This window comes from Haemorhous mexicanus, chromosome 29 (assembly GCF_027477595.1).
Source record: "Haemorhous mexicanus isolate bHaeMex1 chromosome 29, bHaeMex1.pri, whole genome shotgun sequence".
Classification (NCBI taxonomy): domain Eukaryota; kingdom Metazoa; phylum Chordata; class Aves; order Passeriformes; family Fringillidae; genus Haemorhous; species Haemorhous mexicanus.
The window spans coordinates 3558768-3571977 of record NC_082369.1 but is presented as its reverse complement, the minus strand read 5'-3'; the positions used below and the strand labels follow the sequence as shown (position 1 = coordinate 3571977).

At 63.6% G+C, this 13210-nt stretch overlaps 1 protein-coding gene across 2 annotated transcripts; it reads right to left on the bottom strand.

Moving 5' to 3' along the window:
• Positions 1-1083: 1083 nt before the first annotated feature.
• ZNF414 (zinc finger protein 414) lies at positions 1084-10234 on the bottom strand. Of its 2 annotated transcripts, XM_059869683.1 has the most exons (9): positions 10149-10234; positions 5721-5851; positions 5184-5285; positions 4998-5105; positions 4711-4816; positions 3336-3841; positions 2922-2972; positions 2284-2439; positions 1084-1483 (listed from the first exon to the last, which is right to left on the bottom strand). In XM_059869683.1, the coding sequence occupies exons 2-9, from the start codon at positions 5788-5790 to the stop codon at positions 1407-1409; spliced, it is 1176 nt and encodes a 391-aa protein (XP_059725666.1). In that variant the 5' UTR covers positions 5791-5851; positions 10149-10234; the 3' UTR covers positions 1084-1406. The 2 variants fall into 2 exon arrangements, with proteins under 2 accessions (XP_059725666.1, XP_059725667.1); XM_059869684.1 differs by lacking the exon at positions 2922-2972.
• Between the last annotated feature and the right edge of the window lie 2976 nt (positions 10235-13210).

Below are 13210 nucleotides of genomic sequence, written 5' to 3'. Positions count from 1 at the left end.
CAGCAGCTCAGGGACACATCAGGGTGTCCATCAGGGCCTGAGGGGCCCGGGGTGGGCTGGGGAGGGCACAGTGCCAGCAAAGGGGGGCTGCAGGAGAGAGCCCCGGGGCATCCCGGGGTGCTGCTCACGCCGTGGGGGATGGCAGCAGGAGCAAAGGGATGGCAGCAGGAGGGAAGGACTGATGGCAGGAGGAGGAAGGGATGGTAGGAAGGGATGGCAGCAGGAGGGAAGGGAAGGATGGCAGGAGGAAGGGATGGCAGGAGGAGGGAAGGGGGTGGCAGCAGGAGGAAAGGGATGGCAGCAGGAGGAAGAAGGGATGGTAGGAAGGGATGGCAGCAGGAGGAGGGGATGGATGGCAGCCGGAGGAAGCAGGGGTTGCCCACCCCGCCCAGGTGGCCATTGGGCCTTTCTGAGCCCTCTCCCGGGGTCTGTGGCCCCTCCCAGCGCTGGGAGCAGAGCAGAGCAGGGGCTGCCGGCTCTTCCCTCGCTCCCATCCCTCGCTCCCAGCCAGGGCTGGCGTGGGCACCAGCAGGTCCCAGCACGCCTCCCCTCCAACCAGTTTGCAGCAAACTTTTCACCCCGCTGGGCTGGGCCTGGCAGAGCGGGACTGGGGGAGCCCCAGGCTGCTCCCACGGGGGGTGCAGCCCCCCAGGCTGGCACCTGGGCCCGTGCCCCTCCCAATGGCTCTGCTGTGCCATTCCATGCCCTCTGTCTGTGGCAGGGCTGGGACAGGCACGGCGGCTGCCCGGGGCTGGGGGTCCCACCCTGCTCTGGTTGTTGGGGTGCAGCTGCAGAGGCTCCAGCCCTGCGTGCTCTGGGATGTGCTGGTGGGGGGCAGGGGCAGCACGGAGCGGCCCTTGCCCTTCCTCAGACCTTCCTCTTCCTCAGACCTTCCCCTTTCCCCTTTCCCAAACTCTCCCCTTTCTCCTTCCCCAAGCCAGCCCCTGGCAGGGCCAGCCCAGGAGCACAGTGTCACACCCCCTGTGTCCCCATGTCCCCCTCCCTTGGTTTTGGGGGGCTCCTCCGTGCCAGCCCCGCTCCCCCCGCCCCACGGGGACTGACAGAGTCTCTCCCGGCTGCCACTCCTGTACAATTCCCATTTATTTTTCCGAGATCTCATTCCAGAGAAGTCCACTAACTCCTGAGAACCTACCGGGCTCCCCGCAGAGCCCTCGGGGCTGAAGCAACAAAACCTTTCAGGGAGGGAGAAACAGCGGCTCCGGCTGCTGGAGAGCTCCCGAAAATAAAAAGGAAAGGGAGAGGAAATTCCAGGGGAAATATCGGCCCCTCTGCTGCTCCTGTCCCCAGGGAGGGCGGCCTGTCCCAGCTCGGGGCTGTGCTGTGCCCCCTGCCCGGCTCAGGGGAGGGACGGGAGGTGCAGGAGAGTCCCTTGGGAGCCGAGGGCATCAAAGCTGGGAGTACAGGGAGTTCTCCATCTCTGACGGCAGCTTGGCGTGGAACGGGGCCAGCCCCACCCCGAAATCTGGAGGGAGAGGGAAGAGAAGTGTCAGCACCTTGTGGAGAGGGGGGGGCATGGACCCCCAGGGGCATCAGAGGGGCTGGGAGGGACAGGGAGGGCAGAGGGAGGGTACACAGAGACCCCCAGGGGTATTGAGGGGCTGGAGGACACAGAGAGGGTACACAGAGACCCCCAAGGACATTGCAGGGGTTGGGGGGCATGGAGAGGGCACTGGGAGGGCATAGAGACCCCAGGGGCACTGAGGGGCTGGGAGCACTGGGAGGGCACATAGACACCCCCAGGGGCATTGAGGGGCTGGGGGCACTGGGAGGGCACACAGACACCCCCAGGGGCATGGAGGGGCTGGGGGTACAGGGAGGGCACACAGACACCCCCAGGGGCATTGAGGGGCTGGGGGCACAGGGAGGGCACACAGACACCCCCAGGGGCATGGAGGGGCTGGGGGCACTGGGAGGGCACACAGACACCCCCAGGGGCATGGAGGGGCTGGGGGCACTGGGAGGGCACACAGACACCTCCAGGGGCATGGAGGGGCTGGGGGCACAGGGAGGGCACACAGACACCTCCAGGGGCATTGAGGGGCTGGGGGCACTGGGAGGGCAGAGGGAGGGCACACAGACACCCCCAGAGGCATTGAGGGGCTGGGGGCACAGGGAGGGCACACAGACACCCCCAGGGCACTGCTGCAGGGACTGGAACTCGGCCAGGCTGTGCCAGGCCAGAAGGAGCAGGTTGTGCCTTATCCCTGCGGATCCCTGCCACCCCTGGGAGCATCCCGGCAGCCGGGGGGGTCTCTCCCATACCCATCTCTGCCTCCAGGCGCCCGGGCGGGGGGTTCTTGCGGTGGTCCTCGATGTGCAGGGTCATGTCCTCGCGGGAGGCAGTGGAGAAGGGGCACTGCGTGCAGCTGTAGCGGCCCCGCGTGTGCTCCCAGACGATGCGGCTGGTGGAGGAGTGCCCTGCAAGGACGGGCGGGCAGGGAAGCACAGGGATCGCCCGGAGCCGGGCGGTGCCGCGGGGCTGTGGGGGCTGGAGCCCCCCACTCGCTCAGGGGTTCCCTTCCCGAGGGAAGAACCCTGAATGTGGGAGCAGGGGGCCAGGCTGGTCAGGGCACGGCGGGTTCTGGGCTCGGACTGGGGGCACTGGGGGCACTGGAGCCCGGGCAGCTGCTGCTGCTGCTCCTCCTGCTGCTTCTGCCCTCGGGGCCAGGCTGGGGGGTTTTGGGGGGGTGCAGCCGGTAACCCCCCTGCCTCGGAGCCCACCTGGGCCGCATCCCCTTTCCGCGTGGCTCCCAAAAGGAGGGAGCCCGCCCTCCCCCTCTGCTCTCCGGGGAGCACTGCAGTGCCCCTGGGGCATCTCCCGTCCCCTGTGCCCCCCCCCGCCGCCCCCCAAACCCCCCAGTGACAGAAAGCAGCCCCCACCCAGCAGGTGCCAAACTAACCTGGAGTCACTCCTGAGCCAAAGCATGGGAGGAGTGGGCTGACACTCACACCTGCGGAGGGAATCGAGGGCCGAGACAAGCATTAGCTCTTCCCCTCCCTGGGGGGGACTCGTGGGAGGGCAGCCCTGGCCCGGCCCCCCCAGCACGCCGGGGAGCAGCAGGGCCGGTTGGGAGAATTTGGAGGAGAATTTGGAGGCGTTTTTCGGCGCTCGCCGGTGCTTTTGCCCAATCGAACATCACACAGGGGGTGGCACGGGCGGGACGGGGCCTTTTTGAGGGGGGGGGATTGGCCGGGCCGGAGGGGGAGGAGGGGGCCGGATCCTCGGCTGGGCGGCGGCGGGTCCTCCTCGGGAGCTGCTGCTGGTCAAGGCGGGAGCAGAAGAAGGTTTGTCCCGCACGGCTCCGCGCTCTCACCTTGGCTTTTCTTCCAGACGGCGTTGGAGACGCTGGGGGGGCCGTGGCCCGGCAGGAAGGGCCGCAGGCGGTGCTGAGCCGGGGGCTGCGCCAGCCCGTAGGGCGAGGGGGGCACGTAGGACAGGAACGGCCCCGGCACCGAGGACGGGGCTGGCCCCGAGAACCGAGTCAAGGACGAGGGCCCGAACAGGGCGGGCTCCAGCAGCGGGAAGGGGTGGGGGGCCCCCGAGAGCAGCGGCTCCAGCGAGCCGGGCAGCGCCGCCGGGGCAGAGTCCGCGCCCGCCGCCGGCGCTTCCTTCTCCGGGGGCCGCAGGGCGCTCGGCAGCTTGGGCAGCCCCTCGGGGGGCTTGGCCGGGGGCTCCTTCTCCGGGGTGGAGGTAGCGGGGGGCAGGACGGGCCGGTCGGGCCGCGGGGGCGGCGCGGGGCCGCTGGCGCTGTCCGAGCAGACGTGCAGGTGCTTGAAGAGCGAGCGGTGCGTGCGGAAGCGCAGCAGGCAGTTCTCACACCTGGGGTGGGGAGAGAGCCGGAGTGGATGTTGGGCACGCGGGGATGGTTCCTGCCCAAAATGACATCGGCTCGGCACGAGGGTCCCACGTGGATAAGCCCGGGGCTGATCCCAGAGCTGTCACTGTCCCTTCCTGCCTCTCCCACCCCAGGCTGGTCCCCAAAGCCCCCAAACGTCCCCCCCAGGCATCACCAGCACCCTGCTCCTGTCCAGCCCACAGCAACTGTAGCCAAAATTTCGCCCAGACTGGGGGGATTCCTCCAAGGGGATCCCCTCCAAGGCACAGGGATTGCTGGAGCTGCTCCTGCTCCCAGGGCTGGGGGGGCTCACTGGGTGCTCCCCTCAAAATCCCAAAGGGTTTTCCACGCCAGGAGGAGCAGCAGGTCCCACTGAGTGCAGGGAGTTGATGATGGGCACGTGGGGATGGTTCTTGCCCAAAATGACATTGGCTTGGCAGGAGGCTCCCACATGGATGAGCCAAACTGGAATTCCCAGTGAAAATCATCTGGAACCCTCCTCAGTCTGGGAGATTTCTCTGTCGTGTCTTAATGTTGGAGTGAGAGAGAAAATGGTGCTAATAATGGCAATAATAATGCTAATAAATAATAAGCAATGATGAAAACAAGGACAAAAGGATAAAATGAAAGGGATAAAAGGGTAAAAATATTTATAATAATGGTCATAATGATGATATTGATAATAATGACAATAATACCATCAATAATATCAGTGCTGGGGCTGTGAAGTGAGCACTGGCAGATGCTTCCCCAGGAGCAAAATAACTCCTTGGGAAATCTCCCTGGAGGTCATCTCTGCTGGCCAGGTGTCCTCAGAGAGGACGGGAGGGGCACAGGGAGCAGCGGGACTCACTTGAAGTAGCGGTTGGGTTTGTAGTGCACCTTCATGTGGGCCATGAGGTCCTGCATGCTGGGGAAGGTCTCGCTGCAGCCCAGGGTGGGGCACTGGAAGGTTTTGCCTGGCCAGAGGAATTCGGAGAGAGGTTCAGCACCAGCCCAGGGGGGACAGCCCCGCTGCTGGGGCTGCAGCACCTCCCAGCTGCCCCCAGCCCCATCTCCCTCCACCAGCACTGCCTCCCTCTGAGCCCTGCTCTGCCCCTCCCAGCCAAAAAAAGGGCACGTGGCGTGTCCTGGCCTTACCCTCGAGGGACTGCGTGGGTCTGTAGTGGACCTTCAGGTGGTCCATCAGCTCCTGCATGCTGGGGAAGGCCAGTTTACAACCGTAGCTCGAGCACTGGTAGTGTTTCCCTGCAACGACACAGATGCGTCGGCCTCGTCCCTGCCCCGGCTGTCGCTGTCCCCTCCCCGGGGCGGGGCTGGCCTCACCTGGGACAGGTCTGCGCTTCAGCGGCCGCAGCTCCGGGGCCGGGGTCCCGCCGCTCCCCACCACCGGCATCGGGGCACCGGGCAGGGCTGGGTCACTGCAGCCTGCGGGGAGAGCTGGTGAGGCTCGGCCCTGGCAAGCCAGCCCTCTGCCCTCCCCATCCCTCGGCCCTGCCAAGCCAGCCCTCTGCCCTCCCCATCCCTCGGCCCTGGCAAGCCAGCCCTCTGCCCTCCCCATCCCTCGGCCCTGCAAAGCCAGCCCTCTGCCCTCCCCATCCCTTCAGAGCAGACAAATGGGGCCGGGGGTCTGGCTGGAGGGGGCCGGAGCCCCCAAGGGTGTGAGGGCTGGGAGGGGTTGTGCTGGTGCAGGTGAAGCCTGACGGTGGCTGGAACACGCTGGGTGATGCCACCTGCACACCCAGGCAAGCCCTGGCACACCTGGGCACATGCCCATGGCAGGGGAAGGGGTTTGGCCAAAGGGACCTCCCAGCCACAGGAGCAAAGGTTTCCCCTGCTCCTGCCTGCCCTGAGGGCACTCACCTGCCCCCTCCGTGCCGAACTTCCCCCGCAGGGAGAAGGTGGCCACAGCCTCGTCCTTCTCCGTCTTCATGGCCTGGCCGGAGCTGGGCACGGGCACAGGGACAGGGACAGGGCGGCTCCTCCCGGCGGGGCTGCACCAGGAGCAGGAGGGAGGTCAGAGCCCAGCCCGGGGACAGTGACTCCTTCCTTCTCCTCCTCCTCCTCTCCTCCTCATACTTTTTCTTTCTCCTCCTCAGTGTCCCATGATCGTGGGACTGATCCTCCCACCCAGGGCTGATCCCAGAGCTGTCACTGTCCCTTCCTGCCTCTCCCACCCCAGGCTGGTCCCCAAAGCCCCCAAACGTCCCCCCCAGGCATCACCAGCACCCTGCTCCTGTCCAGCCCACGGCAACTGTAGCCAAAATTTCGCCCAGACTGGGGGGATTCCTCCAAGGGGATCCCCTCCAAGGCACAGGGATTGCTGGAGCTGCTCCTGCTCCCAGGGCTGGGGGGGCTCACTGGGTGCTCCCCTCAAAATCCCAAAGGGTTTTCCACGCCAGGAGGAGCAGCAGGTCCCACTGAGTGCAGGGAGTTGATGATGGGCACGTGGGGATGGTTCTTGCCCAAAATGACATTGGCTTGGCAGGAGGCTCCCACATGGATGAGCCAAACTGGAATTCCCAGTGAAAATCATCTGGAACCCCCCTCAGTCTGGGAGATTTCTCTGTCGTGTCTTAATGTTGGAGTGAGAGAGAAAATGGTGCTAATAATGGCAATAATAATGCTAATAAATAATAAGCAATGATGAAAACAAGGACAAAAGGATAAAATGAAAGGGATAAAAGGGTAAAAATATTTATAATAATGGTGATAATGATGATATTGATAATAATGACAATAATACCAACAATAATATCAGTGCTGGGGCTGTGAAGTGAGCACTGGCAGATGCTTCCCCAGGAGCAAAATAACTCCTTGGGAAATCTCCCTGGAGATCAGTTCTGCTGGCTAGGGCACCCCATCCTTCCCATTAACATCTGCTCCAGAGGCATTTCCCCAGCTTTTGGCTCTGGGGAGTCTGGCCCAGAGGGGCTCAGCCTGGCTCAGCAGCTGTTCCTGCAGCACCCTGTACACTGGGATCACAGCCCAGCAGGAAATAAACCAGGGAGGGGGGAAAAATCCATGTGGGATTATTCCTGTGTCTGCCCCCAGACTCCTGGCTTTGTCTGGCAGTTGTGGGGCCTTTTTTTGTTGTTGTTTTCTCAGCTCAGCAGCCTCGGGATGGAATCAGCCAGCCATGGAGGGGGGTTGGCCATGGGAAAGGGAATCTGGGGCAGGGCTGGGGCTGCTCATGGCCCAGGAGGGGAAATTCAGCCCTGGATGGAGGGGATGCCCCATCTCCATCCTTCATCCCTGCAGGACATGGGGAAAACATGGAAAACTCCCGGCAGCTCTGATGCAGCTTTGTTTATCAGGTAGAAATGAGGGGTTTGGTGGGAAAAAAGGTCTTGGGAATCTTCTTTTTGGGGGAGACAATGCTGCAAAGGTTGAGGCAGGGCTGTGCCTGCCTGGACAATGTCCCTGTGGCACTGCCACATTTTGGTGCACAATCCTGAAGTGTCAGAGCTGGAACCACTGGTGCTGGAGGGTGCAGTGAAGCAAAATTCCTGCTGCCCTGCTGGAAATGCCCCTCTGGATCAAAGCTGGGTGCCCAGCCTGGGCTCAGCACCCCTGGCAGAGCCCTGGGACCAACAGGCTCCAGATGAGCCCAAAGGGAGCAGGGCCACGGCACTGAGAGCTCAGGGGTAGCACAGGGAAGTTTGCCCAAGAAATCAGGAAATTCTTCCCCACCAGCACTACAGGAGCTCCTGGAGCTCCGGGGTCAAAGCCAGCAGTGCCTTGGGGTCTTAGAACCTTAGTCCTGTCCCTCTGGGATCACAGATGCCACATGGAAAGTGGCATTCCCTGTTGCAGCACCCCAGTGATGCCTTGTAAGTGGATTTTTTTCTCTGGAAATGCTGGGAAACCTCTTGAGCAGATCCTGTGAGGGTGGGCAGGATGGACACTTGGCCTGTGGCCCCAAGGTTCCCCACTGGTGACAAGGCAGAGGAAATGGTGGCAGCATTGTGGCATCACCCTGTGCCCAGCCCAGATTTTTGGAGAGCAGATGGCACCTGGATCATCTTGCTGGCATTTGTCACCTCCCATGGGGTGCTAGCCAACACCCCCCTCCTCCAGGACTGTCTGTTCTGCAGCCCTGAGCATGACACCCTGGCCCAGGTGCCACTGTCCCCATCCCCAGTGACCTCCTGTGGTCACCAGAGATGTGACTGCCTCAGAGATGTGACTGTCCCAGAGGTGTGACTGTCCCAGAGGTGTGACTGCCCCAGAGATGTGACTGCCCCAGAGATGTGACTGCCCCAGAGATGTGACTGATCCAGAGATGTGACTGCTCCAGAGATGTCACCTGCCTGGTGACACAATTCCCCCAGAGACAGGACCCCCCAAGAAATATGGCTCCCCCCAAGATGTGACCACCAGTGCAAAGCTGCCCTGGAACCCCAATCCTGGAGCCACCAATGTTGCTGTCATTATCCTCATTATTGTTATTTCCTGTCACCCCAAAAAGCTGCTGGCACAAAACTCCCTCATCCCAACCCCTGTGGGATGAACAGGGACCCCAAAAACCCTTCCAGGAGCTGCCAGCCATGAGGGTGGGCAGGATGTTTGCAGCTGCCCATCACCCCGAGCAGGCTGTGCTGCTGATTCAGTGAATAATTAACATAGCTCATCCCCCTCAAACCACCCGGGGCTTTATCCATACCCCGAGGCTTTGCTCAACCCACCCCGCGAAGATAAATGGGACAAATAATCGGACTGGAGCATCTCTGAGGCCCGAGGATGAGGAGGCTGCCCCCAAACGCGGCTCCTCGGCGCAGGAGATGAGACAAAGGCTCAGAACAAGGGGCTCATGTGATCGCGCAGCCGGCGAGCGCCGGGGGAGGAAGCGCCGGCGGTGCCAGCGGCTCCGCTCCTGCCAGTGCCACCACCCCCGACTAAAACACACCCCGAGGGCTCTCCTGGAGCTTCAGATACCGCGGGGAGCCCTCAGAGCTGGGGGTGATGGGGGGGATGCTCCAGGTGTCCAATGCAAGGTGGGTGCCCCAATACCGGCACGGGCTGGAGCAGAGCTGCTGCCGGAGTGCCACCCCTCCCTGGGGGGGGTCCCTGCTTTCCAACTCAGAATCTGCCTGCAGAGCCTGAGGAGCCCACCCCAAAACCCGGGGGGGCATCCAGAGGGGCGAGTGATGAGCCCCGTGCTGGCCTTGGTGTCACATCCACGAGGGCAGCTCAGCCCAGACCCCTCTTCCCTCTGAGGGGAGGGTCCCCACTGACTCCAGATCGCTCCAAGCCCTGCTGCCATTTCCTCACATTCCCACACCACTCCGGTGCCCACCTTTACCTGCCTGCCCGTGGATGGCCCATGGGAAAACCCCACTTTGCCTTCAGGAGCCACCTGGGGATGTTGGAGCTCCCTCCCTGAGCCTGGACAAAGCTGAGCCCAGCACCAGGCGAGCTCGCCCCATGGCCAAGGGCAGGAGCCCCCGGCTCTGACAGCCACGGAGCGGCTCCCAGAGGTGTGGGAGGATGGAGGGAGCACGGGCAGATCCTGGCAGGTGCATCCCGGCATGTGAGGGGGCCCTGCTGTTCCCACAGGCCACACACTGTCAGGACCCAGGGCGAGTGGCTCCTGTGGCTCCCTGTCAGCCCCACTAGTGGTAATCCCAGGATAACCCCCATGGCCACTGGTTTCTGGGGCTGGTAGCCCCCCACGGGCCACACACTCATGGCTACAAGTCCAGGGGGGAGTGACACCCACGGCCACCACCCCATGGGCAGTGGCCCCGTCACCCGGAGCCCCCGCGGGCAGCAGCCCCGGGGCTGGGGCAGGATCCGGCTCCCTGCAGAGCCCCGGTGCCCCGGGCCCCGCTCCGGTACCGCTGCTGTCCCTGGGGCAGCTCCGGCCCCGGTGCCGGTCCATCATCTGGTACCGCTACACCCCGGTACCGCTACGGCCCCGGTACCGGTACAGCCCCGGTGCTGGTTCATTTTCACCGTTCTAGCTCCGGTGCCAGCACACCCCTGACCCGGTACATCCCCCGGTGCCAGTGCTCCCTTCCCGGTGCCAGCACCCCGCCGGGGCCGGGGTACCCCCGATACCGGTACAGCCCCGATACCGGTACGGTCCCGATACCGGTACAGACAGCCCTGATACCGGTACACGCCCGGTGCCGGTACACCCCCGGTGCTAATACGGTCCCGGTGCCGGTACACCCCCGCTGGTGCCGGTAAAGCTCCCGCTGTCCCCGCATCCCCGGTGCCGGTCCATTCCCCGATCCCGGTCCTCCCCGGGGCCCGCCCGTCCCTCCCGGTCCCTCCCGGCCGTACCGGGGCTGCGGCGGGGCCGGCGCCGCCCGGGTCGCGCATCAGCGGCGGGGCGGCCGCGGGGCCATTTTCTGTGCGGAGCTGTCGCGAGAGCGGGGGGAGGAGGAGGAGGATGACGGGGGGGAGGAAGGAACGTGCGGAAGGGCGGGCGGAGGCCTCGGGGGGGGACCCGGCTCCGCCCCGCCACGTTCCCCCCCCTCCCCCGGCTGCTTTTCCCGGGAGATTCTCCGCACCCCGCATCCCAGCGTCTGTGGGCAGCTCGAGCATCCCGGGGGTTTTGGAGCTTCCCGGGGGTTTTGGAGCTTCCCGGGGGTTTTGGAGCATCCCAGGGGTTTTGGAGTATCCTGAGGGTTTTGGGGCATTCCGGGGGTTTTGGAGCATCCCGGGGGTTCAGGGGTTTTGGAGCATCCTGCGGGTTTTGGAGCATTTCAGGGGTTTTGGAGCATTTCAGGGGTTTTGGAGCCCCCAGGGATCTCTAAACATCCCAGAAAGGGAAAGACATCAGCAGTTCCTGAAGCCTTTGGAGCATCCCAGGGTTTTGGAGGATCCCAGGGCCCTTGGAGCATCCTGGGGTCTGGGATCACACGTCAGCATCCCAGGGCCTTGAGCCTCCTGAAGGCCTTAGAACATCCCAGGACTTTGGAGCATCCAGGGAGTCTGCCGAGTACCTCAGGGGCTCTGGAACATTCCAGGGCTGATGGATCATCCTGATGCTTTCAGAGCTTTAGGGGGACTTTGGAGCACCTTGGACTCCTCAGAGCTCCCGGGGCTTTGCAGTGTCCAGGGGGCTCCAGAGCATCCTGGGCTGCTCAGACTCTGAGTCCTGTGGGAAGTGCTGGAGCCCTTGGAGCACCCCAGGCTCCTGGGAGCACCCTGGATTTTTGGGAGTACCCCAGGCTCCTGGGAGCACCCTGGATTTTTGGGAGCACCCCAGACTCCTGGGAGCACCTCACATTTTTGGGAACACCCCAAGCTCCTGGAGACACCCCACATTTTTAGGAACACTCCAAGCTCCTGGGAGCACCCTGGACTCTTGGGAACACCCCAGATTTTTGGGAGTACTCTAAGCTCCTGGGAACACCCCATATTTTTGTGAGCACCCCGTGTTTTTGGGAGCACCATGGATTTTTGGAAGCACCCTGGACTCCTGGAAGCACCCCGAGCTCCTGGTATCATCCCAGATTTTTGGGAGCCCGCCAAGCTCCTGGGAACACCCCAGATTTTTGGGAGCACTCCAGATTTTTGGGAGCACCCCAGACCCCTGGTAACACCCCAAGCTCCTGGGAACACCCTGGATTTTTGGGAGCACCCTGGAGCCCCTGGAGCTCTTTGGAGCACCTGGAGCCCTCTGGAGCAGCCCAGGGGTGCCTGAGCTGGCTCAGCTCCCACGTCCCTGCAGGGCTGAGCAGGAACATCCCCCTGGCAGCACCCACTGCCCCTCGTTCCCCATTCCCCACCCCCAGGAAGGGCTGGAAGGGGCAGGAAGGAGTTTCCTAAATCCCCTGAGTTCCCAAACCCATTATTTTCATGAAAAAAACATCAGACACTTCCCTCTTGCACTCTGCAGTGCAAGGATTCCTAAAAAGCTGTGATTTACAGGGAAAATCATCCCGAGGAGTGCAGGGGCTAAAAAACCCCCTCATGGTGGGGGGGGGGGGGCACACCCACAATTTCCAGCGTGGGGCTGTGAGGAACTTGAAATCCCACAGGGAATTTCCCACCCCAGTGGGGTTCTGCCCTCTGTTAATCCCTCCCTGGAGGACACAGGGTCCCCTGACCACTGCTGGACCCCAAATCTGAGGTGGGGAGGAAGGTCTGTGTGTGACAGGGGAGCAGCTCCAGTGGGGGCTTGGAGGGAAGGAGGGAGGAAGAGGAGGGCTGGGCTGTGGGATCAGGGAGGAAGAGGAGGGCTGGGCTGTGGGATCAGGGAGGAAGAGGAGGGCTGGGCTGTGGGATCAGGGAGGAAGAAGAGGGCTGGGCTCTGTGGGATCAGGGAGGAAGAGGAGGGCTGGGCTCTGTGGGATCAAGGAGGGAGGAAAAGGAGGGCCAGGCTGTGTGGGATCACGCCGAGCTCTGTGGGATCAGGGAGGAAGAGGAGGGCCGGGCTGTGGGATCAGGGAGGAAGAAGAGGAGGGCCAGGCTCTGTGGGATCAGGCTGGGCTCTGAAGGATTAGGGAGGGAGGAAGAGGAGGGCCGGGCTCTGTGGGATCAGGGAGGAAGAGCAGGGCTGGGCTGTGGATCAGGCTGGGTTCTGTGGGATCAGGGCAGGAGGAAGAGGAAGGCCTGGTTGTGGATCAGGCCGGGCTGTGGGATCAGGGAGGAAGAAGAGGAGGGCCAGGCTCTGTGGGATCAGGGAGGAAGAGAAGGGCCGGGCTGTGGATCAGGTCGGGCTCTGTGGGATCAGGGCAGAAGGAAGAGGAGGGCCGGGCTCTGTGGGATCAGGGAAGGAGGAGGAGGCAGGCCGGGCTGTGGATCAGGCCGGGCTGTGGGATCAAGCCGGGCTGTGTGGGATCAGGGAGGAAGAGGAGGAGGATTGGGCTCTGTGGGATCAGGGAGGAAGAAGAGGAGGGCTGGGCTCTGTGGGATCAGGGAAGGAGGAGGAGGCAGGCCGGGCTGTGGATCAGGCCGGGCTGTGGATCAGGCCGGGCTGTGGGATCAGGCCGGGCTCTGTGGGATCAGGGAGGAAGAAGAGGAGGGTTGGGCTCTGTGGGATCAGCCTGTCGTCACTTCCTCTGGCGCAGGCCTGGCGGGGAGGCCGGACATGGGGCCGGACACGAGGCGGACAATCCGGCCCTGTTCTCCTTCTCCCGGCTGAGCCCTCCTGGGGCAGCCCCGGGTGGGGCTCGGCCCCCAGCCCAGCTGTGCCCCTGCCACAGAGGGTCTCAGCTGCCACTCCAAGCGTCCCACAGGGATGAGACCCCACAGGCTGAGGGGCCCAGCTCCCCCGAGCAGCGCCAGGAAAGGCAGTGACAGCTCCGAGGGCTTTGCCTGAGGGATCCTCGGAGCTGTTCCTGTGCCGAACACGGCGGCAGCGCCCTGCTCCTGCTTTGCCGGCTGTGCTGAGG

What these genes read in the sequence shown, in the direction of transcription:
- ZNF414 (XM_059869683.1), bottom strand. Translation starts at nt 5,790, where the DNA reads ATGAAGACGGAGAAGGACGAGGCTGTGGCCACCTTCTCCCTGCGGGGG. An exon ending in GAAGCGCAGACCTGTCCCAG is followed by an intron (nt 5,106 to 5,183) that starts GTGAGGCCAGCC and finishes GTGTCGTTGCAG; the next exon opens with GGAAACACTACCAGTGCTCG. An exon ending in TGGCTCAGGAGTGACTCCAG is followed by an intron (nt 2,440 to 2,921) that starts GTTAGTTTGGCA and finishes CCGTCCTTGCAG; the next exon opens with GGCACTCCTCCACCAGCCGC.